Source organism: Melanerpes formicivorus, unplaced genomic scaffold (assembly GCF_026170545.1).
Source record: "Melanerpes formicivorus ecotype bairdi unplaced genomic scaffold, bMelFor1.0.p_v2 SCAF_2332, whole genome shotgun sequence".
Classification (NCBI taxonomy): domain Eukaryota; kingdom Metazoa; phylum Chordata; class Aves; order Piciformes; family Picidae; genus Melanerpes; species Melanerpes formicivorus.
The window spans coordinates 1,323-26,452 of record NW_027144683.1 but is presented as its reverse complement, the minus strand read 5'-3'; the positions used below and the strand labels follow the sequence as shown (position 1 = coordinate 26,452).

General features: G+C 53.7%; 2 protein-coding genes across 2 annotated transcripts; one reads left to right on the top strand and one right to left on the bottom strand.

Moving 5' to 3' along the window:
* Positions 1-734: 734 nt before the first annotated feature.
* LOC137461479 (heat shock protein beta-1) lies at positions 735-4,290 on the top strand. Its single transcript, XM_068171198.1, has 3 exons — positions 735-1,258; positions 2,384-2,447; positions 3,959-4,290. The coding sequence occupies exons 1-3, from the start codon at positions 898-900 to the stop codon at positions 4,116-4,118; spliced, it is 585 nt and encodes a 194-aa protein (XP_068027299.1). The 5' UTR covers positions 735-897; the 3' UTR covers positions 4,119-4,290.
* Positions 4,291-21,524: 17,234 nt separating this feature from the next.
* On the bottom strand, positions 21,525-23,800 carry LOC137461480 (14-3-3 protein gamma). Its single transcript, XM_068171199.1, has one exon. It carries the CDS (start codon positions 23,712-23,714, stop codon positions 23,211-23,213), a length of 504 nt encoding a protein of 167 aa, XP_068027300.1. The 5' UTR covers positions 23,715-23,800; the 3' UTR covers positions 21,525-23,210.
* Between the last annotated feature and the right edge of the window lie 1,330 nt (positions 23,801-25,130).

Sequence of the window (25,130 nt, the reverse complement as noted above, 5' to 3'; positions counted from 1 at the left end):
GGGCACAGCCAGAGCTCAGCCCAGGGGGAACTTCCTTCCCCCAAACTGGTCCCAGGGGATGCCAGAGTTGCTGGGAAGCCCTTCTGAGAGGGTCCTGCTCCGTCCAGAGCCCCCTAGACCTCCAACCCCCTCCAGCACCCCTGGCCTCATCAGCTCTATTGTGAGGTCCCTCAGCCTCCACTAATCCCACGGGGCCCCGGCACATCCTCTAAGCTCCCATCCAGCCCTGCTGGCCCACTGGCCTCCATCAGCTTCATCAGCCCCTACAGGTCCACATCGACCCTCCCCCTGGCTCCCATCAGCCCCCATCAAGCCCTATTGTCCCATCGGTCCCCATCATCCCTGCAAGCCTCGGAGACCCCTGCCCAAGCCTTGGGGGCTGGAGTAGCTCACCCCAGCTGGCTTCTGGGGGTTCCCAGCACCAGGGCAGGGGTGGGTGCCAGGAGGGTGCCATGGGGCTGGGGGTGCCCAGAAGCTTCTGGCAGGAGGGTGACGCCTTGGGCACGGGTCCGGGCACAGCTCTGCACTGAGTCATCCCCAGCCAGGTGCTGGCCCAGCCCCAGCCTGGGAAGGTTGCGTGGGCCAGAAATGGCAGCGGGGGGAGGAAGCGGTGGGGGGGAGGATGGGGGGGGTGGAACCGGGAGCAGCTCCAGGGCATATCCATCACTCCCAACAGGGCAGGCCGGGCGCGGCTCCAGGGCGGCAGTCACCTCCCCGGCCAGCCCCATCCCAGCGCGGCTGCGTGCGGCCGGCCCACGGCCGGGGGAAGCTTCTGGTGCCTTGGGCAGGGCCCTGTCGCCACTTCCATTAATAGGCAGCCGAGCACTCCGCTAAAAATAGCCCCGCGGCTGCCTCATAAGTGGCCCTCGGACTCCCTCCCCGGCAGCCCCGCGCACCATGGCCGAGCGCCGCATCCCCTTCACCTTCCTGCGCAGCCCCAGCTGGGATCCCTTCCGCGACTGGTACCATGGCAGTCGCCTCTTCGACCAGTCCTTCGGCATGCCCCACATCCCCGAGGACTGGTACAAGTGGCCGAGCGGCAGCGCCTGGCCTGGCTATTTCCGCCTGCTGCCCCGCGAAAGTGCCCTGGTGCCCAGCCCGGGCTCGCCCTACGGCCCCCTGCTCAGCCGCCAGCTCAGCAGCGGCATCTCCGAGATCCGCCAGACCGCCGACAGCTGGAAGGTCACCTTGGACGTCAACCACTTCGCGCCCGAGGAGCTGGTGGTGAAGACCAAGGATAACATTGTGGAGATCACCGGTAAGGTGGTGGGGCAGGGGGCTGGGTGGGGAGGGGGGTCAGGGAGCTGCCCCCAGTGCTTGCTGCCGGGGAAAGGGTGGGATAAGAGATGAGAGGATGGAGGGAGAGGGAGAGGGAGAGGGAGAGGGAGAGGGAGAGGGAGAGGGAGAGGGAGAGGGAGAGGGAGAGGGAGAGGGAGAGGGAGAGGGAGAGGGAGAGGAGAGGAGAGGAGAGGAGAGGAGAGGAGAGGAGAGGAGAGGAGAGGAGAGGAGAGGAGAGGAGAGGAGAGGAGAGGAGAGGAGAGGAGAGGAGAGGAGAGGAGAGGAGAGGAGAGGAGAGGAGAGGAGAGGAGAGGAGAGGAGAGGAGAGGAGAGGAGAGGAGAGGAGAGGAGAGGAGAGGAGAGGAGAGGGAAAAGGAGATGAAGGGGACAAGAGGAGAGGAGAAAGGAGGAACTGGAGGGGACAGGAAGAGGGAAAAGAGAAGGGGCAAAGAGCAAGGCTCACTTCTGCAAGCTCAGCCTTGGGGGTACCTTCATGCTGCATATGATGAAGAGGCACCCCTCGCCCCCCCCCCCCCCCCCCCAGCCCCACATACTGACCCCTTGCTGCTGTCCCAGTCAGGATATGGGGAGAGACTCCCCAGCTGTGAGCCAGAGAAGACCCCGGGTGTGCCCGTGGGGTGTCCCTAACCCTGCAGCGCCCCTGGTTCTCCCCCACGGCTCCCTGTGGAGCTCAGCCCCAGTGGTGGTGACAAAGCCCAGACCCCGTGGCCCAGGGCCAGCAGCATGAGTCATGCCCAGCCAGGGGGCTCTGCGTGGGGCAGGGGCAGCTCCCCGGCCAGCAGCCCCAGGGACAGGCGAGGCTCAACCCCACCGAGCTAGGGAGGAGAGGGCAGCAGCTGGGTGCCCTCGGCCGCGGCTGGCTCCTGGCACCATGCTTTGTTCCGCTGGAGTCTGGGGCGATGCTCCCCGAGCGGCCCCGCTGCTCCCGGTCCCCCCCAGCCGCTCCGTGATGCCATTAAGGCACAGACGCCCAGGCCAGGCAGGATGCGATGCCAGGATGTGGCAGGGTGGGCTCTGGGCACGGAGACCTTCCCATCCCCCTGCCCACCCTGCCAACCCCTCCGGGGGGCTGCGTTCCCTGCAGGCAAACACGAGGAGAAGCAGGACGAGCACGGCTTCATCTCCAGGTGCTTCACCCGCAAGTACACGTGAGTACCCACCGGGCACCGGGCACCTCCGCCCCCCTGCCCGGCCAGCCCCTCCGGGACCCCCGGCCGCACAGCCCAGAGCCGCAGTGTGCGGCTGAGCCTCTGCTGTGGCCACAGCACCGCACCTGCTGGGGCTGGGTGCCTGGAGGGTGGGGGGGTGGGTCGTGGGTTTGAGGGAAGTGGGGGAGTGGGGGGGGTGGGTCCATGGGGGGTGGGTGCGTGGGGGGTGGGTGCATGGAAGGGTAGGTGCATAGGGGGAGGGTGCGTGGGGGGTGGTATGTGCGTGGGTGGTAGGCATGGGGGGGTGGGGGCATGTGGGGGGGTGGATTCATAGTGTGGGAGTCGTGTGGGTGGTGGATTCATGGGGGGCTGGGTGCATGGGGGGGCTGGGTGCATGGGGGGGCTGGGTCCATGGGGGGGCTGGGTGCATGGGTGTGTGTGCATGGGGGTGTGTGTGTGCTTGGGAGTAGTGGATTCGTGGGGTGGTGAGGGTGTGGGGGTGGTGGATTCCTGGGGTGGGAAGTGTTTGGGGTGATGTATTCACAGTGTGGGGTGATTGGGGTGTGGGTGATGAGGGTGTGGGTGATGGGGGTGTGGGGTGATGGATGTGTGGGTGATGGGGGTGTGGGGTGATGGGGGTGTGGGTGATGAGGGTGTGGGTGATGGGGGTGTGGGTGATGAGAGTGTGGGTGATGGGGGTGTGGGGTGATGGATGTGTGGGTGATGGGGGTGTGGGGTGATGGGGGTGTGGGGTGATGAGGGTGTGGGTGATGGGGGTGTGGGTGATGAGGGTGTGGGTGATGGGGGTGTGGGGTGATGGATGTGTGGGTGATGGGGGTGTGGGTGGTGGATGTGTGGGGTGATGGATGTGTGGGTGGTGGGGGGGGTGTGAGGTGATGGGGGTGTGGGTTATGAGGGTGTGGGTGGTGGAAGTGTGGGTGATGGGGGTGGGGGTGATGGGGGTGTGGGGTGATGGGGGTGTGGGTTATGGGGATGTGGGTGATGGGGGTGTGGGTGGTGGGGATGTGGGTGATGGGGGTGTGGGGTGATGGGTGTGGGTGGTGGGGATGTGGGTGATGGGGGTGTGAGGTGATGGGGGTGTGGGTGATGGGTGTGAGGTGCTGGGGGTGTGGGTGCTGGGGGTGTGGGGTGCTGGGGGTGTGGGTGGTGGGGGTGTGGGTGGTGGATGTGTGGGGTGATGGGGGTGTGGGGTGATGGGGGTGTGGGTGGTGGATGTGTGGGGTGATGGGGGTGTGGGGTGATGGAGGTGTGGGTGATGGGGGTGTGAGGTGTTGGGGGTGTGGGTGGAGGGGGTGTGGGTGATGGGGGTGTGGGTGATGGGGGTGTGGGGTTGGGGGTGTGGGGTGATGGGGGTGTGGGGTGATGGCGGTGGGAGGTGTGGGGTGATGGGGGCGTGAGATGATGGGGGTGTGGGTGATGGGGGTGGGTGGTGTGGCTGTGAGCTGGTGATAGCTGCAGCCCTGACCCCCTCCTCCCCCCGCCCCCACCAGCCTGCCCCCAGGCGTGGAGGCCACGGCCGTGCGGTCGTCGCTGTCCCCCGACGGGATGCTGACGGTGGAGGCGCCGCTGCCCAAGCCCGCCCTGCAGTCCGCCGAGATCACCATCCCGGTCACCGTCGAGAGCCAAGCCAAGGATCCCGCCAAGAAGTAGGCGGTGGTGAGGAGGAGGAGAAGCTGCTGCCCCCCGCATGAGGGCATCCTCACCCCCACCCCCAGCTCACAGCCCCCTTTTTATCGCCTGTTTTGTACCGGCCCTGTCCCCCAGCGCCTCGAGTCGATGTGGAGGGAACCAGAGCTGGCAGGAATAAAAGAGCTGAAAGAAACTTCTCCCTGTGCCCTCTCACCGACCCAGGGCCCCCAGCGGCGCCGGCACACCAGGGCAGCGCTCTGCTGGCTGGCACCGCTCCGTGGCCAGCAGCTGGGCAGGACCAGGGCACTGAGATGGGGCTGCCTGGGGCCAGGGGAATAGGTGTGGAGCTCAGCGTCCTCGCCCCTGCGTGCCAGGGCTTGGGGGCTCCACAGCCAGGGGTTTGGGGGCTCCACAGCCTGAAGCCTGGGAGCTCCACTGCCTGGGGTTTGGGGGCTCCACAGCCTGGGGCTTGGGGGCTCCACAGCCACGGGATTGGGGTCTCCACAGCCTGGGACTTGAGGGCTCCACAGCCTGGGGCTTGGGGGCTCCACAGCTTGGGGCTTGAGGGCTCCACAGCTTGGGGTTTGGGGGCTCCACAGCTTGGGGTTTGGGGGCTCCACAGCCTGGGGCTTGGGGGCTCCACAGCTTGGGGCTTGAGGGCTCCACAGCTTGGGGTTTGGGGGCTCCACAGCCTGGGGCTTGGGGGCTCCACAGCTTGGGGCTTGAGGGCTCCACAGCTTGGGGTTTGGGGGCTCCACAGCTTGGGGTTTGGGGGCTCCACAGCCTGGGGCTTGGGGGCTCCACAGCTTGGGGCTTGAGGGCTCCACAGCTTGGGGTTTGGGGGCTCCACAGCCTGGGGCTTGGGGGCTCCACAGCTTGGGGCTTGGGAGCTCCACAGCCTGGGGCTTGGGGGCTCCACAGCCTGGGGCTTGAGGGCTCCACAGCCTGGGGCTTGGGAGCTCTACAGCCTGGGATTTGGGGGCTCCACAGCCTGGGGCTTGGGGGCTCCACAGCCTGGGGTTTGGGGGCTCCACAGCCAGGGGTTTGGGGGCTCCACAGCCTGGGGCTTGGGGGCTCCACAGCCACGGGATTGGGGTCTCCACAGCCTGGGACTTGAGGGTTCCACAGCCTGGGGCTTGGGGGCTCCACAGCTTGGGGCTTGAGGGCTCCACAGACAGGGGCTTGGGGGCTCCACAGCCTGGGGCTTGGGGGCTCCACAGCCTGGGGCTTGAGGGCTCCACACCCAGGGGCTTGGGGGCTCCACAGCCTGGGGCTTGGGAGCTCCACAGCTTGGGACTTGGCATCCTGGGCTTGGCATCCTGGGTTCTGCCAGCCTGAACCTCCCTCTCCTGGCTGTCCCACATGCAGCTCTCCACAGCTCCAGCACCTCATGTCCCTCCACCCTGGCTCAGGTCTCCACACGTTGGTCTCCATCACTGCTGGCTCGGAGCTCAGCTTTCCACACCCTGAGCCCCTGACGTCCCAGGTCTCCACCACAGCCTTTCATTATCCCAGGGCTCCCACACCCTCTGCCTCGCCCCCCCGGGCTGCCTGTGCCTGACACCCTGCCCAGGGCCCCAGGATTCTGCCTCTCCCACATCTGCCACTCCCAGGCCCCAGCCCCAGCCTCCCAAATTCTGGCTGTCAGCACTCCAGACCTGAACACCTTGGGGCTCAGCACCCCAGACCTGAACACCTTGGGGCTCAGCACCCCAGACCTGAACACTTTGAGTCTCAGCACCCCAGAGCTGAACACTTTGGGGCTCAGCACCCCAGACCTGAACATATTTGGGGCTCAGCACCCCAGACCTGAACACCTTGGCGCTCAGCACCCCAGATGTGAACACTTTGGGGCTCAGCACCCCAGACCTGAACACTTTGAGTCTCAGCACCCAAGACCTGAACACCTTGGGGCTCAGCACCCCAGACCTGAACACTTTGGGGCTCAGCACTCCAGACCTGAACACTTTGGGGTTCAGCACCCCAGACCTGAACACTTTGGGGCTCAGCACTCCAGACCTGAACACTTTGGGGTTCAGCACCCCAGACCTGAACACTTTGGGTCTCAGCACCCTGGTGTCACCAGCCTGGGTCTCTGTGTCCCTGCACAACAAACACAACCTGCCCCCTCCTCCGGGGTCACAGAGGAGTCTGAGAGCACCCAGGGGCTTCGCGGGGGGAGGAGCTGTGCCCAGGACGCAGCCGGAGCCGTGCCCCCCGTGCCCCGGTGCCCCCGGTGCCCCCCGTGCCCCGGTGCCCAGCCCTACATGGCCGCGGCCGGGCCGGCAGCCGTCTGGTTCCCGCTGCTAATCCTCCTGAGTCACGCTGCAGGCAGTGCTGACCCGGGAGGAATCCTGCAGCTGCGAGGCCCCCTCTGAGCCTGGGGGGGGCTGCCTGTGCCCCCCAGCCCCCTGCTCCCCTCGCCCCGGCCCCTCGCCCTCAGCGCTGCTGGGTGCGATGAGTTTGGCAGGGCTCAGGCTCCGTGCCCGGGGTGCGGCTGGCGGTCAGCTCCTGCTGCTTGGGGGTCACGCCAGTGCTTGGGGGGGGTCACTCGTGTGCTTGGGGTGGGCCACACATGTTCTCGTGGGGGGTCACACGTGCTCTCGGGGGGCACTCGTGTTTTCAGGGGGTCACTCCTGTGCTCGGGGGGGGTCACTCGTGTTCTCGTGGGGGGTCACACGTGTTCTCGGGGGGTTCACTCGTGTTCTCGGGGGGCACTCGTGTTTTCAGGGGGTCACTCGTGTTTTCAGGGGGTCACTCGTGTGCTCGGGGGGGTCACTCGTGTTCTCGTGGGGGGTCACACGTGTTCTCGTGGGGGGTCACACGTGTTCTCGGGGGGGCACTCGTGTTTTCTGGGGGTCACACGTGTTCTCGTGGGGGGCACTCTTGTTTTCAGGGGATCACTCCTGTTTGGGGGGGGCTCACTCGTGTGCGTGTGCCCCCTCCCCCGTGTGCCCTGTGGGGGCTGCGTGCCCACAGCAACCGGAGCCGTGCAGGTGGTTGCCATAGCAAGCAGCAGCTGCTGGCAGCGCGGTCCTGGCAGGGTGCTGAGCACCACCCCCGCGCTGCCCAGCCCTGCAGCCCTTGGCTGGGGTCGGTGCCATCGGCTTGGCAGTCCTGGGGGGTGCCAGGCAGGGGCCGTGCCCCTTCCCCAGCCCCCCTGCCAGCCCCGGGCACATGGAACACCCCAAGTGGGGGCTAAACCCTGCCCGGGGAGCGGTGCCCACACTCGTGCCCGCTGGCTCAACCCCCTTTGGGGGCATCTCGGGGGGAACACTGCCACCCCCCCCTTCCGATCTACACCCCCCTCCCCTTCCAGACGGGCACTGCCTGTGCCCAGGGCACCTGGGGTGTCCTTGTCCCTCTCCAGATGGGGACACTGAGGTGGGGGTGGGGAGCTCAGTGTGGGGAGGGGGAAGTCAATGTGGGGAGGGGGAGATCAGTGCAGGCAGTGGGGGAGCTCAGTGTGGGGAGGGGGGAGGTCAATGTGGGGAGGTCAGTGTGGGGAGGGGGAGCTCAGTGTGGGGAGGGGGAGGTCAGTGTGGGGAGTGGGGGGGCTCAGTGTGGGGAGGGGGAGGTCAATGTGGGGGGCGGGCTCAGTGTGGGGGTGCCCTGTGCCATGCCAGCCCTGGGGAGCCCAGGGCCCCTCAGCTACCTTTGTGTCCCCAGGAGGAGCTCCCCAGGGCTCCCCCCCATGCCCCCTGCCGTGCCCCTGCTGCTGGGGCACCCTGGCTGCCCTGTGGGGCTCCCCCCCATGCCCCCTGCCGTGCCCCTGCTGCTGGGGCACCCTGGCTGCCCTGTGGGGCTCCCCCCATGCCCCCTGCCGTGCCCCTGCTGCTGGGGCACCCTGGCTGCCCTGTGGGGCTCCCCCCCATGCCCCCTGCCGTGCCCCTGCTGCTGGGGCACCCTGGCTGCCCTGTGGGGCACAGTCCGTGGGGGCTCATTACCCCCCCCCAGGGACAACTCCCAGCGGGGCTAGGGCACTGGCAGCACAAGTGGGTGCTGGGCAGGGCTGGGGGTATCCCTCCCTGCTTGGAGGGGTTGCCGGGGCAGCCCCCAGCCCCTCCGTGGCGTGAGGCAGGGGGCAGAGGCAGGGGGCAGAGGCAGGGGGCAGTGCCAGCGGCCGGCAGGGCTGTCCGTGCCCTGCCCCTCCCCCGCGGGCGGCTCCCAGCAGCATGACTCAGGGCCCAGTTTCGGTTCCTGCTTCCCAAGGCAGGGGAAACATTTTCCCAGCCTGAGTCACTGCAGCTCCCTGCGGGGAGCAGGGCCAGGAGGGCTGGGAGGGAGGGCAGGAGGCACCAACAGCCCCCCCACACCCCCTGCCCAGCCCTGCAGCGCTGCCCAGCCCACCCCTGGGAACCTGGGGAACCTTCATCAAGCCCTGGGGAACCTTCATCAAGCCCTGGGGAACCTTCATCAGCCCCTGGGGAACCTTCATCAGCCCCTGGGGAACCTTCATCAAGCCCTGGGGAACCTTCATCAAGCCCTGGGGAATCATCATCAAGCCCTGGGGAATCATCATCAAGCCCTGGGGAACCTTCATGAATGAGGGATCCATACCCCGAGAGGAGGGCTCCAAACCCAGCAGTGAGAGCTCCAAACCCAGTAGTGAGAGCTCCAAGCCCAGGAATGAGGGCTCCAAACCCAGCAGTGAGGGCTCCAAGCCCAGGAATGAGGGATCCAAACCCAGAGAGGAGGGATCTAAACCCAGGAATGAGGACCCAAGCTTAGGAGTGAGGAAGGTGAGCTCATGAATGAGGGATCCAAACCCAGCAGTGAGGGATCCAAACCCAGAGAGGAGGGCTCCAAGCTTAGGAATGAGAGACCCTGGAGCTCATGAATGAGGGCTCCAAATCCAGGAGTAAGGGATCCAAACCCAGGAGTGAGGACCAAGCTAAGGAGTGAGGAAGGAGTGAGCTCATGAATGAGGGATCCAAACCCAGAGAGGAGGGCTTCAAACCCAGCAGTGAGGGCTCCACACCCAGGGAGGAGGACTCCACACCCAGAGAAGAGGGCTCCAAACCCAGCAGTGAGGGCTCCAAACCCAGGGAGGAGGGCTCCAAACCCAGGAGTGAGGGCTCCAAACCCAGGAGTGAGATCCTAACCCAGAGAGGAGGGCTCCAAGCCCAGCAGTGAAGGATCCTAACCCAGAGAGGAAGGCTCCAAACCCAGGAGTGAGATCCTAACCCAGAGAGGAAGGCTCCAAACCCAGCAGTGAGGGATCCACACCCAAAGAGGAGGGCTCCAAACCCAGGAGTGAGATCCAAACCCAGAGAGGAGGGCTCCAAACCCAGGAGTGAGATCCAAACCCAGGAGTGAGATCCAAACCCAGAGAGGAGGGCTTCAAACCCAGGAGTGAGATCCAAACCCAGAGAGGAGGGCTCCAAACCCAGCAGTGAGGGCTCCAAACCCAGAGAGGAGGGCTCCAAGCCCAGGAGTGAGATCCAAACCCAGAGAGGAGGGCTCCAAGCCCAGGAGTGAGATCCAAACCCAGAGAGGAGGGCTCCAAGCCCAGACCAAGCCCCCCCCAGCCCCCGATCCCTTCCCCCGGGGGCCGCAGCAGCTCCGCCTTCAGATCTGGTCAGTTTTATTTTGCTCAATGTACGACGGCTACAGGACGACTCACACTCATGAGAACTCCAGCACTGAGGAAAAGAGGAGAGAAAACAACCCCAAAAACTGCCGAGGATGGTCTGTGTCCGTGTTTGTGTGAGAGAGAGAGAGGGGGAGAGAGAGAGAAAGAATCCCTTACAGACACACCGAGCCGGAGGGAGGAAGGGGGAGGGAGAGAGGGGGAGAGAAGAAAACCCAACCCCCCCCTTCCGATCACCCCCCCAAAAAAAGGGCTGGAAAAGCAAAAGGAGGACCTGAAAAAGAGGTGTTTTTTTTCCACTGCAGAACATGACAAGAAGCACAAACAAAGGCTCACCCAAAGAACACAGTCGATTGTTCTCCTACACTGCAATAAGTTCACCGTGACGCACACCAGACACTAAGGTTAAGCGACCGCTGGTGTTCGCTTTGTCGCCGCGAGGTTTTTTGCCTCTTTTTTTTTCTTCTCCCCTTTACAATGAGTTCTCCCCGGTTTTTTTCACCGCGATTTCGTTCAAGTGGTTCTCTTATTGTGTGGGTTGCGTTTTCTTCTCGCCTCAGGAGGGAAATTAAGACGAGAAACCAACCCTAGGAAAGAAAGGGCCTGGCTCGAGCAGGGCGATGGTCACCACAGCAACACCCAGAGCAAGGTCAGAGGCGGGTTTGGTGTTGGGGCTTCTTTGTGTGTGTGTGTGTTGCCACCAGTAGGAGTGGGTAAAAAGAGGGGAAAAACCCAATAATAATAATAATAATAGCAATAATAATATTATTAATAATATTAATAGTAATAATATTAATAATAATAGTAATAATAATAACCCAATAATAATAACCCAATAATAAACCAATAATGACCAATAATTGAGACAGGGTTTTGGTTCTTTTTTGTGTGTGTGTGTGTGTTGCCACTAAGAGTGGGTAAAAAGAAGGGAAAAGAATCAATTAATAATAATAATTGAGACAGATCAGGGGTTTTGGCTCTTTTTTGTGGGTGTGTGGTCATTAGGAATGGGGAAAAAGAGGGGAAAATAATCAATTAATAATAATAATAACAATAATTGAGACAGATCAGGGGTTTGGTTCTCTTTTTTTTGTGGGTGTGTGGCCATTAGGAGTGGGTAAAAAGAGGGGAAAATGATCAATCAATAATAATAATTGAGACAGATCAGGGTTTGGGCTCTTTTTTTGTGTGTGTGTTGCCACTAAGAGTGGGTAAAAAGAAGGGAAAATAATCAATTAATAATAATAATTGAGACAGATCAGGATTTTGGTTCTCTTTTTTTTGTGTGTGTGGTCATTAGGAGTGGGGAAAAAGAGGGGAAAATAATCAATTAATAATAATAATTGAGACAGATCAGGGTTTGGGTTCTTTTTTTGTGTGTGGGCACCACTAAGAGTGGGTAAAAAGAGAGGAAAATAATCAATCAATAATAATAATTGAGACAGATCAGGGTTTTGGTTCTTTGTGTGTGTGTGTGTGTGTGGCCATTAGGAGTGGGGAAAAGGGAAAATAATCAATAATAATAATTGAGACAGATCAGGGTTTTGGTTCTCTTTTTTTTTGTGTGTGTGGTCATTAGGAGTGGGGAAAAGGGAAAATAATCAATTAATAATAATAATTGAGACAGATCAGGGTTTTGGTTCTCTTTTTTTTGTGGGTGTGTGGCCATTAGGAGTGGGTAAAAAGAGGAGGAAAATAATCAATCAATAATAATAATAGAGACAGATCAGGGTTTTGGTTCTTTTTGTGTGTGTGTGTGGCCACTAGGAGTGGGGAAAAGAGGGGAAAAGAATCAATTAATAATAATAATTGAGACTGATCAGGGTTTGGGCTCTTTTTTTGTGTGTGTGTTGCCACTAAGAGTGGGTAAAAAGAAGGGAAAAGAATCAATTAATAATAATAATTGAGACAGATCAGGGTTTTGGTTCTCTTTTTTTTGTGTGTGTGGCCATTAGGAGTGGGGAAAAGAGGGGAAAATAATCAATTAATATTAATAATTGAGACAGATCAGGGTTTTGGCTCTTTTTTGTGTGTGGTCACCACTAGGAGTGGGTAAAAAGAGGGAAAAAATTAATTATTATTATTAATAATAATAATAAATAGTAATTGAGGCTCTCCTCAGGGAAGAAAAAAAAATAATGGATAATAATAATGAAACAAAGCAAAATAAAAGCAAATTAAACCCAAATGAAGGACTAAATGCACCCAAAATAAGAGCAACAACAACAGCAACCACCCCTCCCAATTAAAACCAACCAAAAATGGAACAAAAATCCAAACCAAACCAAAAGGCAATAAGAAAGCAGACAAAAAATCCTCCCCCCCCCAAAAAAAAACCCAAACCCACCCCCAAAAGCTAAATACATTAATAAATAACCAACCCCCCCCAGGCAAAACCAAAACCAAAAACCCCTCCAGACCTCAAGTGCATTCAAAATCAACCCCAAAAATCCCACCCCAAAACCCAAACCAACCTCCCCCAGGCCCCAAATAAACTAAAGAACAACCCCCCCCAGCAAAACCCAAACAGAAAGCCCCCCAAAAGCCAAAGACATTGAAAAAAACAACTAACCCCCCCCCTCAAACAAACCCAAAACATCCCCAAAGCCTAAATAAGTCTAAAAGCAAACAAAAAAGCCAAATAAACCCCAAGCAAGCCCTGCCCAGAGCCAATTAAACCCCCAAATAACCCCCCCAGGACCCCAATAAAAAGCTAAATACATTACCCCCCCCCAAAACCCCCAATACCCCCCCCAAAACCTCCCAACCCTGCCCCCAAAAGGCAAAGAAAGCCAAATACATGGAAAATAACCCCCCCCCAAATAAGCCAAATAAGTTCAAAACCCAACCCCAAACCAACCCCCCCAAAAAGCCAATTAAAAGAAATCAACCCCCCCAAAATTAAGCAACCCAAAGGCAACCCCCCAAAAGCCAATTAAAAGTAATAAAGCCCCCCCAAATTAAACAACCCAAAGGCAACCCCCCAAAAAGCCAATTAAAATGCATCAACCCCCCCAAAAATTAAAGATCAACCCCCCAAAAGCCAATTAAAAGACATCAACCCCCCCCAAAATTAAGCAACCCAAAGGCAACCCCCAAAAAAGCCATTTAAAAGACATTACACTCCCCCAAATTAAAGATCAACCCAAAGGCAACCCCAAAAAGCCAATTAAGAGGAACAAGTCCCCCCCAAATTAAACAACCCAAAGGCAACCCCCCAAAAAGCCAATTAAAAGACATCAACCCCCCCAAGATGAAACAACCCAAAGGCAACCCCCCAAAAGCCAATTAAGAGGAACAAATCCCCCCCAAATTAAACAACCCAAAGGCAACCCCCCCAAAAGCCAATTAAAAGGAATAAAGCCCCCAAAATTAAGCTACCCAAAGGCAACCCCCCAAAAAGCCAATTAAAAGACATCAACCCCCCCCAAATTAAAGATTAACCCAAAGGTAACCCCCTCCAAAAGCCAATTAAAAGACATCCCCCCCCCAAATTAAAGATTAACCCAAAGGCAACCCCAAAAAGCCAATTAAAAGACATCAACCCCCCCCCCCAAATTAAAGATCAACCCAAAGGCAACCCCCAAAAAGCCAATTAAGAGGAATAAATCCCCCCCAAATTAAACAACCCAAAGGCAACCCCAAAAAGCCAATTAAAAGGAATCAACCCCCCCCAAATTAAAGATCAACCCAAAGGCAACCCCCCAAAAAGCCAATTAAAAGGAATAAGGCCCCCCCCAAATTAAACAACCCAAAGGCAACCCCCCAAAAAGCAAATTAAGAGGAATCAACCCCCCCAAGATGAAACAACCCAAAGGCAACCCCCCAAAAGCCAATTAAGAGACATCACCCCCCCAAAATTAAAGATCAACCCAAAGGCAACCCCCAAAAAGCCAATTAAAAGGAACCACCCCCCCCAAAATTAAACAACCCAAAGCCCAAATAAATTACCCTTAAAAAGCACCCCCCAATAAACCAAGCCCCCCCCAAGCCAATGAAATACATAACTTCCCCCTCCCCAAATGAAAACACCCCCCCCAAAAAGCCAAAGAAAACAGAGCCAAATACAGAAATGACCTTCCCCAAGTCCCCCCCCCCAAAAAAAAAACAACTGCCACAAAAAGGGAGATAAATGAACAAAGCAAACCCCAACCCCCAACCCCCCCTCCAAAACAGCAACCAAACATTGAAATAAATCAGGAGCTCCCCGCCAACCGACCCCAAAAATTGAAATTAAGTAGGAAAAAAACTCCAAACCCCCCCCAAAAAATCAAAATAAATTAAGAGCCCCCCCCCTACCAAACCCCCAAAATTGCAATTAAAGTAGGAAAAAAACTCCAAACAGCCCCCCCAAAAAATAGAAAGAAATTAAGACCTCCCCCGACCCCCAAAATTGTAATTAAGTAGGAAAAAAACTCCAACCAACCCCCCCCAAAATTGAAATAAATTAAGAAGGAAAAAAAAAAACCACACAAAAAATTGAAATAAAGGAAAAAAAAAGCACCAAAAAATCGAAATAAATGGAAAAAAAACACCAAAAAAATTGAAATAGATGAAAAAAAAAATCGAAATAAATGAAAAAAAAACCTACCAAAAAAATCGAAATAAATGGGGGAAAAAAATTTAAAAAAACATAAAAAATCGAAATGAATTGAAAAAAACACAAAAAAAAAAATCGAAGTAAATGGGAAAAAAACACCAAAAAATCAAAATAAATGGGGAAAAAAGCAAAAAAATCAAAATGAATGAAAAAAAAATTGAAATAAATGAATAAGAAACACCAACAAAAATCGAAATAAATGGGAAAAAAAATGAAATAAATGGGGAAAAAAACACCAAAAAAATTGAAATAAATGCGGAAAAAAATTGAAATAAATGAAAAAAAAACCCAAAAAAGTCAAAATAAATGAAAAAAAAAATCGAAATAAATGAAAAAAACACACACAAAAAATTAGAAATAAATAAAAAAAAAACAAAAATCGAAATAAATGGAAAAAAAACCCCCAAAAAATCTAAATAAATGGGAAAAAAACACCAAAAAAACCAAAATAAATGGGGGAAAAAAATTGAAATAAATGGAAAACACCAAAAAATCAAAATAAATTTTAAAAAATCGAAATAAATGAATAAAAAAAAAACCCCACGAATTAAATGAAGAAAAAAAAAAACCCAAATTGAAATTAAGAAACCCCAAAACAGCACCAAAATTGAAATCAATTCACACCCACCCCGTAAAACCCCCCAAAGAACCCAAAAGAATCGAAAGATGTCAAGAAAAGTAAACCCCAAAAGCACCCCAGAAAGCCTAAATTAAGACAAATGAAAACCAACCTCCCCCCAAAAAAAATTCGAAATAAATTAAGGGGGGGGAAAAAAAACCAAAACAAGGGAAAAAAATCGAAATAAATGAAGGAAAAAAGAGTCCCCAAACCACACACAGAAAAAAATGGAATTAAGGGGGGAAAAAGGCCCAAAACCACACCAAAAAAAATTGGGAATAAATGGAGGGAAAAAGCCCCCAGAGCACACCAAAAAAAGTTTGAAGTAAGTTAAGGGAAAAAAAAGGTCCAAAACCACAGCAAAAAATTGGGAATAAATTGAGGGTAAAAGCCCCCCAAACCACACACACACACACACACACAAATTGAATTAGGGAGAAAAGGGCCCAAAAGCGCAGCAAAAAAATTGGAATAAATTAAGGAGAACAAAAAAAAAGAGAGGAAAAAAATGGAAATAAATGAAGGAGGAAAAAAAAAGGGAGAGAGAAAAAATGGAAATAAATTAAGGGGGGAAAAAAAAAGCAACAGAAAAGAAAAAATGGAAATAAATGAAGGGAAAAAATGGAAATAAATGAAGAAAAAAATGGAAATAAGGGGGGAAAAAAAAGAGAGAGAAAAAATGGAAATAAATTAAAGGGGGGGAAAAAAAAAGCAACAGAAAAGAAAAAATGGAAATAAATGAATGGAAAATGGAAATAAATGAAGAAAAAAATGGAAATAAGAAAAAAATGGAAATAAGAAAAAAAATGGAAATAAGAAAAAAATGGAAATCAATTAAGGGAAAAATGGAAGTAAATGAAGAAAAAAATGGAAATAAATGAATGGGAAAAATGGAAATAAAAGAAGAAAAAAAATGGAAATAAATGAAGGGAAAAAATGGAAATAAATGAAGAAAAAAATGGAAATAAATTAAGGGAAAAATGGAAATAAATGAAGAAAAAAAGGGAAATAGATGAAGAAAAAAATGGAAATAAATGAAGAAAAAATCGAAATAAATGAAGAAAAAAAATTGGAAATAAATGAAGAAAAAAACCAAAATAAACTAAGGAAAAAAGTGGAAATAAATGAAGAAAAAAAGGGAAATAAATGAAGGGAAAAAATGGAAATAAATTAAGGAAAAAAATGGAAATAAATGAAGAAAAAATGGAAATAAATGAAGAAAAAATGGAAATAAATGAAGAAAAAATTGGAAATAAGTGAAGAAAAAAATCAAAATAAAACTATGGAAAAGATGGAAATAAATTAAGATGAAAAGGGAAATAAATGAAGGGGGAAATGGAAATAAATTAAGGAAAAATGGAAATAAATGAAGAGAAAAATCGAAATAAATTAAGAAAAAAATGGAAATAAATGAAGACAAAAATGGAAATAAATGAGGGAAAAATCGAAATAAAGTAAGGAAAAAAATCGAAATAAATTAAGGAAAAAATCGAAATAAATGGAGAAAAAAATCGAAATAAATGAAGAAAAAAATTCGAAATAAATTAAAGGGAGAAAAAAAAAAATCGAAATACATTTCCAACCAATGAAGAAAAACCAAATCCCCCACCCCCCAAAAAAAAAAAGGCCAAATAAATCTATTTTAAAACTTCCAATTTTCTCCTTTAAAGAAACATTAATTAAGAATAAAAACCACAACTGAAGAGAAACCTTTTGGAGGCTTCACTCTTATTCATTTGGGGGGGGTTGGGTTTTTTTTCCTTCCCCCTTGGGTGCTGTGGTTGGGGTTGGGGGTTGGGGTCGGGGTTGGGTTTGCTGTTGGTTATTCTCTTTGTCCCAGGAGCGCAGAACACCTACAGGGCTTCAGAAGCGGCCTGAAAGCTTCCCCCCCCTCCCCCCCAAGCTAACTCTGTATAGAAGTCACGACACCAGCATGCACAATATTGGTACCAAGAAGAGCAATGGAGCAGGACTCGTGTCACTGGAGACAGGATCAGAGGCAAGTGCATCTCTTCCGAAGGAACCCCAAAACCCCCAACCCAAATAAGGTAAACAACAACACACCACCCCCCACCCTCCGTCCCTCAAACCCTCCCTCCCCCAAACCCATTCAAAGCTGCTTAAAAGTCAACCCCACCCCAATTCCCCTTCCCACACCCCAACCCTGCCCCGGCTGGGTGTAGCCCTCCTGTGCCATCCTCCTCTCTCCCTCTCCTGCGCCATCCTCCTCTCTCCCTCTCCTGCCTTCCCGCAGCCCACAGCGGAGAGGTGCTCTGCACCCACCCAAAAACCACCCCGAGGGGGTTTGTAATTCCAGTAAATAGCTTCTGGGTGACACGGCAAAGGAATGGGGGGGGCGGGAGGGGAGACACACACAGAGCGCTGCTTGAGGGGCCAGCAGGGGTGGCCAGAGGGAGGGGAGAGGCTCCCAGCTCCCCTGCTGCCTGCAGCGGCTCGCTGCGGGGGGCTGCTGTGCAGCGGGCACCCCCTGGGTGCCACCAGCAAGGCTTGGGCAAGGCTCAAGGTTCTCTCCAGAAGAGCTCTGCCAGCATCACCAAGACATGTCTGGAGGCCAGGAAGCAGCTTGGGCAAGGCTCAGCTCAGGAAGGTATCTCTGCCAGCACCACCAAGACATGTCTGGAGGCCAAGGAGCAGCTTGGGTAAGACTCAGCTCAGGAAGGTTATCTCCAGCAGAGCTCTGCCAGCACCACCAGGACATGTCTGGAGGCCAAGGAGCAGCTTGGGTAAGGCTCAGCTCAGGAAGGTTATCTCCAGAAGAGCTCTGCCAGCACCACCAAGACATGTCTGGAGGCCAAGGAACAGCCTGGAAGCCAAGGAACAGTCTGGGCAAGGCTCCACTCATGAAGCTACCTCTGCCAGCATCACCAGGACATGTCTGGAGCACCAGCTTGGGCCTCCCCTTGCTTGCACCCCAAGGAAGCTGCAGGGATAGGGCTGGAGCAATGTGCCCCTGCTCAGCTGAGGGCACCATGTGTGTGGCGCTGCAGCGTGCCAGCTGCAGGCTGCCTGGCAAGGGGGCCAGTGGGAGCCTGTTCCAAACAAACCAAACCAAAGCACAAGAACCAGGCACCAGAGCCATTGCTCCTGAGGGCTGGGAAGCCACAGGGGCACAGCTCCAGGTGAGAAGCCACAGGGGCACAGCTTTAACTGGGAAGCCACAGGGGCACAGCTTTGACTGGGAAACAACAGGGGTACAGCTTTGACTGGGAAGCCACAGGGGCACAGCTCCAGGTGAGAAGCCTCAGAGGCAGAGCTTTGACTGGGAAGCCACAGGGGCACAGCTCCAGGTGAGAAGCCCCAGAGGCAGAGCTTTGACTGGGAAGCCACAGGGGGCACAGCTCCAGGTGAGAAGCCACAGGGGCACAGCTTTGACTGGGAAGCCACAGGGGCACAGCTCCAGGTGAGAAGCCACAGGGGCACAGCTTTGACTGGGAAGCCACAGGGGCACAGCTTCAGGTGGGAAGCCCCAGAGGCAGAGCTTTGACTGGGAAGCCACAGGGGCACAGCTTTGACTGGGAACCTGCAGGGGCACAGCTTCAGGTGGGAAGCTGCAGGGGCACTGCTCCAGGTGGGAAGCCACAGGGGAACACCTCCAGGTGGGAAGACCCAGAGGCAGAGCCTTGACCGGGAAGCCACAGGGCAGGGCACAGAGCAGCCAGTGAACCTCCAATAACGATGGGAAAGCAACCAACCAAAAGCTAACTGGACTCAAACTGGGGTAAGTATTCCCTGCCAAGCAACTGGGATGCCCCTCTGCCACCCACACCCCGCATCAGCAGGGCTTGGGGAAAGGATTTTGCCAGGAAGAGAAGGAAGTTGCTGGGCTCCCTGCTGGGCACTAGGAAATGGTTATGGTTGGAGCTCTTCCCTGAAGGCTTCCTCTACCGAATCAGCTTCTGAGCTCCTCACTCCTTACCCCACAAAGCTTCCCCGGGGAGGCAATGAGGTGGTGTGTGGGGAGGGGGGGAAACAACCCCCAGAGGCAACCCAGCTCCCCTGGTGACAAACAAGGGGGAGGCTGGGGGCCGGAGAGAGATCTGCTGCCAAACCTCACGGCGGGGTGGGGAGCAAGTCAAGGCAGAGGGCAAGGGTGGCAGGGCAGGCCCTGAGGAAGCAGCTGTGGCACCTTCAAACCAGGAGGGGCTCTGGGAATACCAAACACAGGAGGTGACATACAGACCTGAATGCTCTTATTTTCCCCCCCTCCCCTTGTTCTCTTTAATCCTTTTCTGTGCTTTTATTACTATTTTATTCTTCTTATTAATTATTTCTGTGGCCTTTTATTAACCTTTGAAACACTTCCCCCCCCCCCCCCCCCCCCAACTCCTTTTGCCTTTCTTTTGTTGTCCTTTTTCATTCCTTTCCCTTAATGAAGGTCTGAAAACCCTTTTTAGTTTGGTTTATCCTTTTGGCTGTGGACTTTTAAGATGGTTGTGAACAGCCTCCAGCCAAGCAGCTGGGAGAAGCTGTTGACCCAAGACCATAACCAAGCACAACCTACAGCAGCTTTCTCTTGGGTTTTCTGATGTTCCTGGGGTGGGTTTCTTGCCTTGGGTTGGCAAAGGGGCAGCTAAAGGCAGCCCACAGGCAAGGGCTGGGTGTGGAGGCAAGCCAAGGGAAGGAGCAAGAGGGAAATCCAACCTCACTGGAGGCAGGGGGAATGAAAGTCAGGAGAGACAGGGAACACAAAACCCACTGGAGAGAGGGAAAAACCAAAACCCACTGGGGACAGGGAACACAAAACCCACTGGAGACAGGGAAAACAAAACCCACTGGAGACAGGGAAAAACCAAAACCTGCTGGAGACAGGGAACACAAAACCCACTGGAGAGAGGGAAAACCCAAAGCTCACTAGCAAGAGGAGAAAGACAATTCACCAGAAGCAGGGCAAACAAAAGTCACCAGAAAGAGGAAAACCAAACCCCCTGAGAGGCAGGAAAAATGAAACTCACTAGAGACAGGGAAAGCAAAATCCACTAGGAACAGGGAAAACAAAACCCACTAGGGGCAGGAAAAATGAACCCTGCTAGGAACAGGGAAAGCAAAATCCATGAGAGACAGGAAAAACAAAACTCACTAGAAAGAGAGAAAACAAAAGCCACTGGAGACAGGAGAAGCAAAACCAATGAGAGACAGGAAAACCCAAAGCCACCAGGAACAGGGAAAACCCAAAGCCACTAAGAGCAGGGAAAACCCAAAGCCACTAGGAGCAGGGAAAACCAAACCCCAATGGGACCAGGGAATCCCAAACCCCACTGGGAACAGGGAAAATCCAAGCCACTAAGAGCAGGGAAAACTCAAAGCCAATAGGAGCAGGGAACACCAAACCCCACTGGGAGCAGGGAAAATCCAAAGCCCACTGGGAACAGGGAAACCTCAAAGCCCGCTGGGAAGAAGGAAAATCCAAAGCCACTAAGAGCAGGGAAAACTCAAAGCCACTAGGAACAGAAACCCAAACCCCATTGGGAAGAGGGGAAATCCCAACCCACTGGGAGCAGGGAAACCCAAACCCCACTGGGAGCAGGGAAAATCCAAAGCCCACTGGGAAGAGGGAAACCTCAAAGCCCGCTGGGAAGAGGGAAAATCCGAAGCCACTAAGAGCAGGGAAAACTCAAAGCCACTGGGAGCAGGGAACCCCAAACCCCACTGGAAAGAGGGAAAATCCCAACCGACTGGGAGCAGGGCAAATCCAAACCCCACTGGGAACAGGGAAAACCCCAAGCCACTAGGAACAGGGAAATCCGACACCCACTAGGAACAGAGAAAACCCAAAGCCACTAAGAGCAGGGAACCGCAAACCCCACTGGGAGCTTGGAAACCCAAACCCCACTGGGAAGAGGGAAATCCCAACCGACTGGGAGCAGAGCAAATCCAAACCCCACTAAGAGCAGGGAACCCCAAACTCCACTAGGAGCAGGGAACCCCAAACCCCACTGGGAGCAGGGAAAATCCAAACCCCACTGGGAGCAGGGCAACCCAAACCCCACTGGGAGCAGGGCAAACCCAAAGCCACTAGGAACAGGGAAACCCAAAGTCACTAAGAGCAGGGAAAACTCAAAGCCACCGGGAGCAGGGAAACCCAAACCCCACTGAGAGCAGAGCAAACCCAAAGCCACTAGGAACAGGGAAACCCAACACCCACTAGGAACAGGGAAAACCCAAAGCCACTAAGAGCAGGGAAAACTCAAAGCCACTGGGAGAAGGGAACCCCAAACAGCACTGGGAAGAGGGAAAATCCCAACCGACTGGGAGCAGGGCAAATCCAAACCCCACTGGGAACAGGGAAAACCCAAAGCCACTAGGAACAGGGAAATCCAACAGCCACTAGGAACAGGGAAAACCCAAAGCCACTAAGAGCAGGGAAAACTCAAAGCCACTGGGAGCAGGGAAAACCCAAACCCCACTGGGAGCAGGGCAAACCCAAAGGCAGACCTTGGCCCCCCCAAGGCTTGGTGCCACACGGCTGCGGTGTAGAGCTGCTGCCAGCGCGGGGAGCAAGAACAAAAAACCCCAACCCCCACCCCCCCAGCCCCAAACCCTTACAAACCACCATCCCCCCACATCCCCCCCCCCAAATAAAAGACCAAGATTGGATGGGTTGTGGCCTCAAGCCTCGATTCTTTAGTTGAATTGTTTGGTTTTTTTTTGGGGGGGGGAGGAGTTTTTATTCCATTTGGGGGTTTTCTGTTTAGGTTGGGCCCTAGCAGGGGGGGTGGGGGGAGAGATGCCCTGCGAGGAGGAGGAGGAAGAGGAGGAGGAGGTGGGGTAGGGACACACAGCACTGGGAGGGAAGAAAGGAAGGGATGAAGCCTTACTGGAACCACAGAACTCCTTGGGGTTTGGGGGGGGGGGGGGGGTAGGGAGTGGGGGTTGGGGGGTGGGGGTTTAACCTTCCACGTGTGTTTTGGTTTGCTTGTTGAGATTCTTTCCCTTCCAACCCAGGGCTTTTGCCAGCCAGGAGGATTCAGACTCCCAAACCAAACCAAAAAAAGACAAACCCCACCCCACCCCCCCCCAAAAAAAAAAACAAAACACCAACCCCAAACCCTGATTTTTTTTTTTCCTTATTTTTTTTCCCCCTCTTTTTTTTTTCTCCTTATTTTTTTTGGGGTCTTTTTTTTTTCTGTCCTTTTTTTTGGTCATTTTTTTTTCCTTTGTTTTGGGGGTTTGGGGTTTTTGTTGTTTTTTTTTTTTCTTGCCTTTTTTAATCCTTTTTTTTTGTCTCTCTTTTTTTTTGTCTATTTTTTTGGTCTTTTTTTGTCTCTTTTTTTTTTTTTAATTTTTTTCTTTAATTTTTTTCTTTATTTTTTCTTTAATTTTTAACTTTTTTTCTGTAATTTTTTTTCTTTAATTTTTTTCTTTAACTTTCTTCTTTAATTTTTTCTTTAATTTTTTCTTTTAATTTTTTTCTTTAATTTTTTAATTTTTTTCTTTACCTTTTTTCTTTAATTCTTTTTCTTTAATTTTTTTCTTTAATTTTTTCTTTTAATTTTTTTCTTTAATTTTTTCTTTAACTTTTTCCTTTAATTTTTTTCTTTAATTTTTCTCCTTAACTTTTTTCTTCTTTAATTTTTTTTCTTCTTTAATTTTTTTTTTCTTTAATTTTTTTTCTTCTTTAATTTTTTTTTTTTGGTTTGGTTTTTTTCTTCTTTCCTTTCCTTTTCTTTTTCGTTTCTGTTTTGAGTTTCTAGCAATAAAAGTTTTAAGTTAAAGACAGCTCCACGTGGGATGAATAATCTACAGAGAACAGTCCATGTGCCAGTGAGGCTGCTAAACTCTTCCATACCAGCACAGCCACAGCCTGACTTCCACTAGTGGTGTTTTGGCAAAGAAAATGTCAACGAGGCAATCGAGGGCAGGGCAGGGGGGGGAGGAGGGGGGCGAGGAGGAAGCTGGGTGGGGGTAGAGGGGTGGGGAGGGGGAAAGGTTTGTTTGTTGGTTTGTGTTTTGTTTCTTCTTAACCCCTCCCCCCCCCCCCCCTTATCCCCCTCCCCTTCCCTCCCTCTCTTTTTGTCCCTGTCCCCCTCCTCCCCCCCCTCCCCCCCTCCCCAAACCCCCTGAACCCCTTTGCCCCACTGGTGGGGGGTGGTGGTGGTGGCGGTGGGGGGAACCAAAACGAAAGACTGCAGTAGTTAAGCCTCAGCGTGCGGCTGCCAGTCCCTCCGGGTTTAAAGGGGGATGGGGGCGGGGGGGGGGTGGGGGGGTGGCTCTGGGTGGGGAGGGGTGGGGATGGGGGGGTTGGATTTGGGGGGGGCGGGGGGGGGGGGGTTGTTGGCTCTTTTAGTTGTTGCCTTCTCCGCCGTCGTCGTCTTGCTGGTCGCTCGTCCAGAGCGTGAGGTTGTCGCGGAGCAGCTGCATGATGAGGGTGGAGTCCTTGTAGGAGTCCTCGTTGAGGGTGTCGAGCTCGGCGATGGCGTCGTCGAAGGCGGTCTTGGCCAGGTGGCAGGCCTGCTCCGGCGCGTTCTGGATCTCGTAGTAGAACACCGAGTAGTTGAGGGCCAGCCCCAGGCGGATGGGGTGGGTGGGCTGCATGTGCTCCTTGCTGATCTCGTGGGCCTCGCTGTAGGCTTTCTCCGAGGACTCCACCACCGTCGCCCGCTTCTCGCCGGTGGCCACCTCGGCCAGGTAGCGGTAGTAGTCCCCTTTCATCTTCAGGTAGAAGACTTTGCTCTCGTACTGCGTCTCGCTGCAGTTCTTGATCAGGTAGTTGTCCAGCAGGCTCAGCACGTCCTGGCAGACGGCCTCCAGCTCCTTCTCGATCTTCTCGCGGTAGGCCCTCACCATCTCGATCTTCTTCTCGTTGCCGTCGGCCGAGGTCTTCTGCTCGATGCTGCTGATCACCCGCCAGGAGGAGCGCCGCGCCCCCACCACGTTCTTGTAGGCCACCGACAGCAGGTTCCGCTCCTCGTTGGACAGGGGCTCGTTCAGCTCCGTCACCTGCAGCACAGGGAGGCACCGCGCGCCCGCCGCGTCAAGCCTCGGCTGCCCCCGGGCCCAGCAGGGCTGTGGGGCCCAGGGAGAGGCTTCAACCCACAGCAGAAGCTTCAACCCACAGTGGGAGTTTCAACCCAGAGCAGGAGCTTCAACCCAGAGCAGGAGCTCCAACCCAGAGCAGAAGCTTCAACCCAGAGCAGGAGCTCCAACCCAGAGCAGAAGCTCCACACCATAGCAGAAGCTTCAACCCACAGCAGGAGCTTCAACCCACAGCAGAAGCTCCAACCCAGAGCAGGAGCTTCAAACCAGAGCAGAAGCTTCAACCCACAGCAGGAGCTTCAAACCAGAGCAGAAGCTTCAACCCACAGCAGAAGCTTCAACCCAGAGCAGGAGCTTCAAACCAGAGCAGAAGCTTCAACCCACAGCAGGAGCTTCAACCCATAGCAGAGGAGAGCAGAAGAGGAGGGAAATCTATCTTTTGGGCTTTGGGGCTCAGGGAGAAGCTTCAATGCAGAGGAGAGCAGAGGGGGAGGGAAATCTAAACCATAGTTCTTTTGGGCTTTGGAGCTCTGGGAGAAGCTTCAACCCAGAGCAGAAGCTTCAACTCAGAGCAGAGGAGAGCAGAAGGGGAGAAAAATCTAAACCTTATTTCTTTTGGGCTTTTGGACTCTAGGAGTAGCTTCAACCCAGAGCAGAGGAGAGCAGAAGGGGAGGAAAATGTAAATCTCAACTCTTTAGGGCTTTGGGGCTCTGGGAGAAGCTTCAAGCCAGAGCAGAGGAGAGCAGGAGAGCAGAGGGGGGGCTGGCAGCACCAGCGCCTGCCCACTGCTTGGCATCGAGCCCCAGCTGCCCTGCTGCCACCTGCACACCACCTCTGAGCAGCTTCAGAGCTGCTCAGCCCCTGCAGGATGGTGCTGGAGGAGGCTCCTCCCCTGCTGGGAATTCCTTTTGTTTGCTTTTGGCTTTCCTTCCTTTGGAGCAGCTCAGAGACATCACAGAACTAATCCCTGAGGCTGGAAAAGACCTTTGGGATCCTCAAATGTTCAGCCTGGAGAAGAGGAGGCTCAGGGGAGACCTTCTGGCTCTCTACAGCTACCTAAAGGGAGGTTGGAGCCAGCTGGGGGTTGGTCTCTTCTGCCAGGCACCCAGCACCAGAACAAGAGGACACAGTCTCAAGCTGTGCCAGGGGAGGGTTAGGCTGGAGGGGAGGAGAAAGTTCTTCCCAGAAAGAGGAATTGGCCCTTGGGATGTGCAACCCAGAGCAGA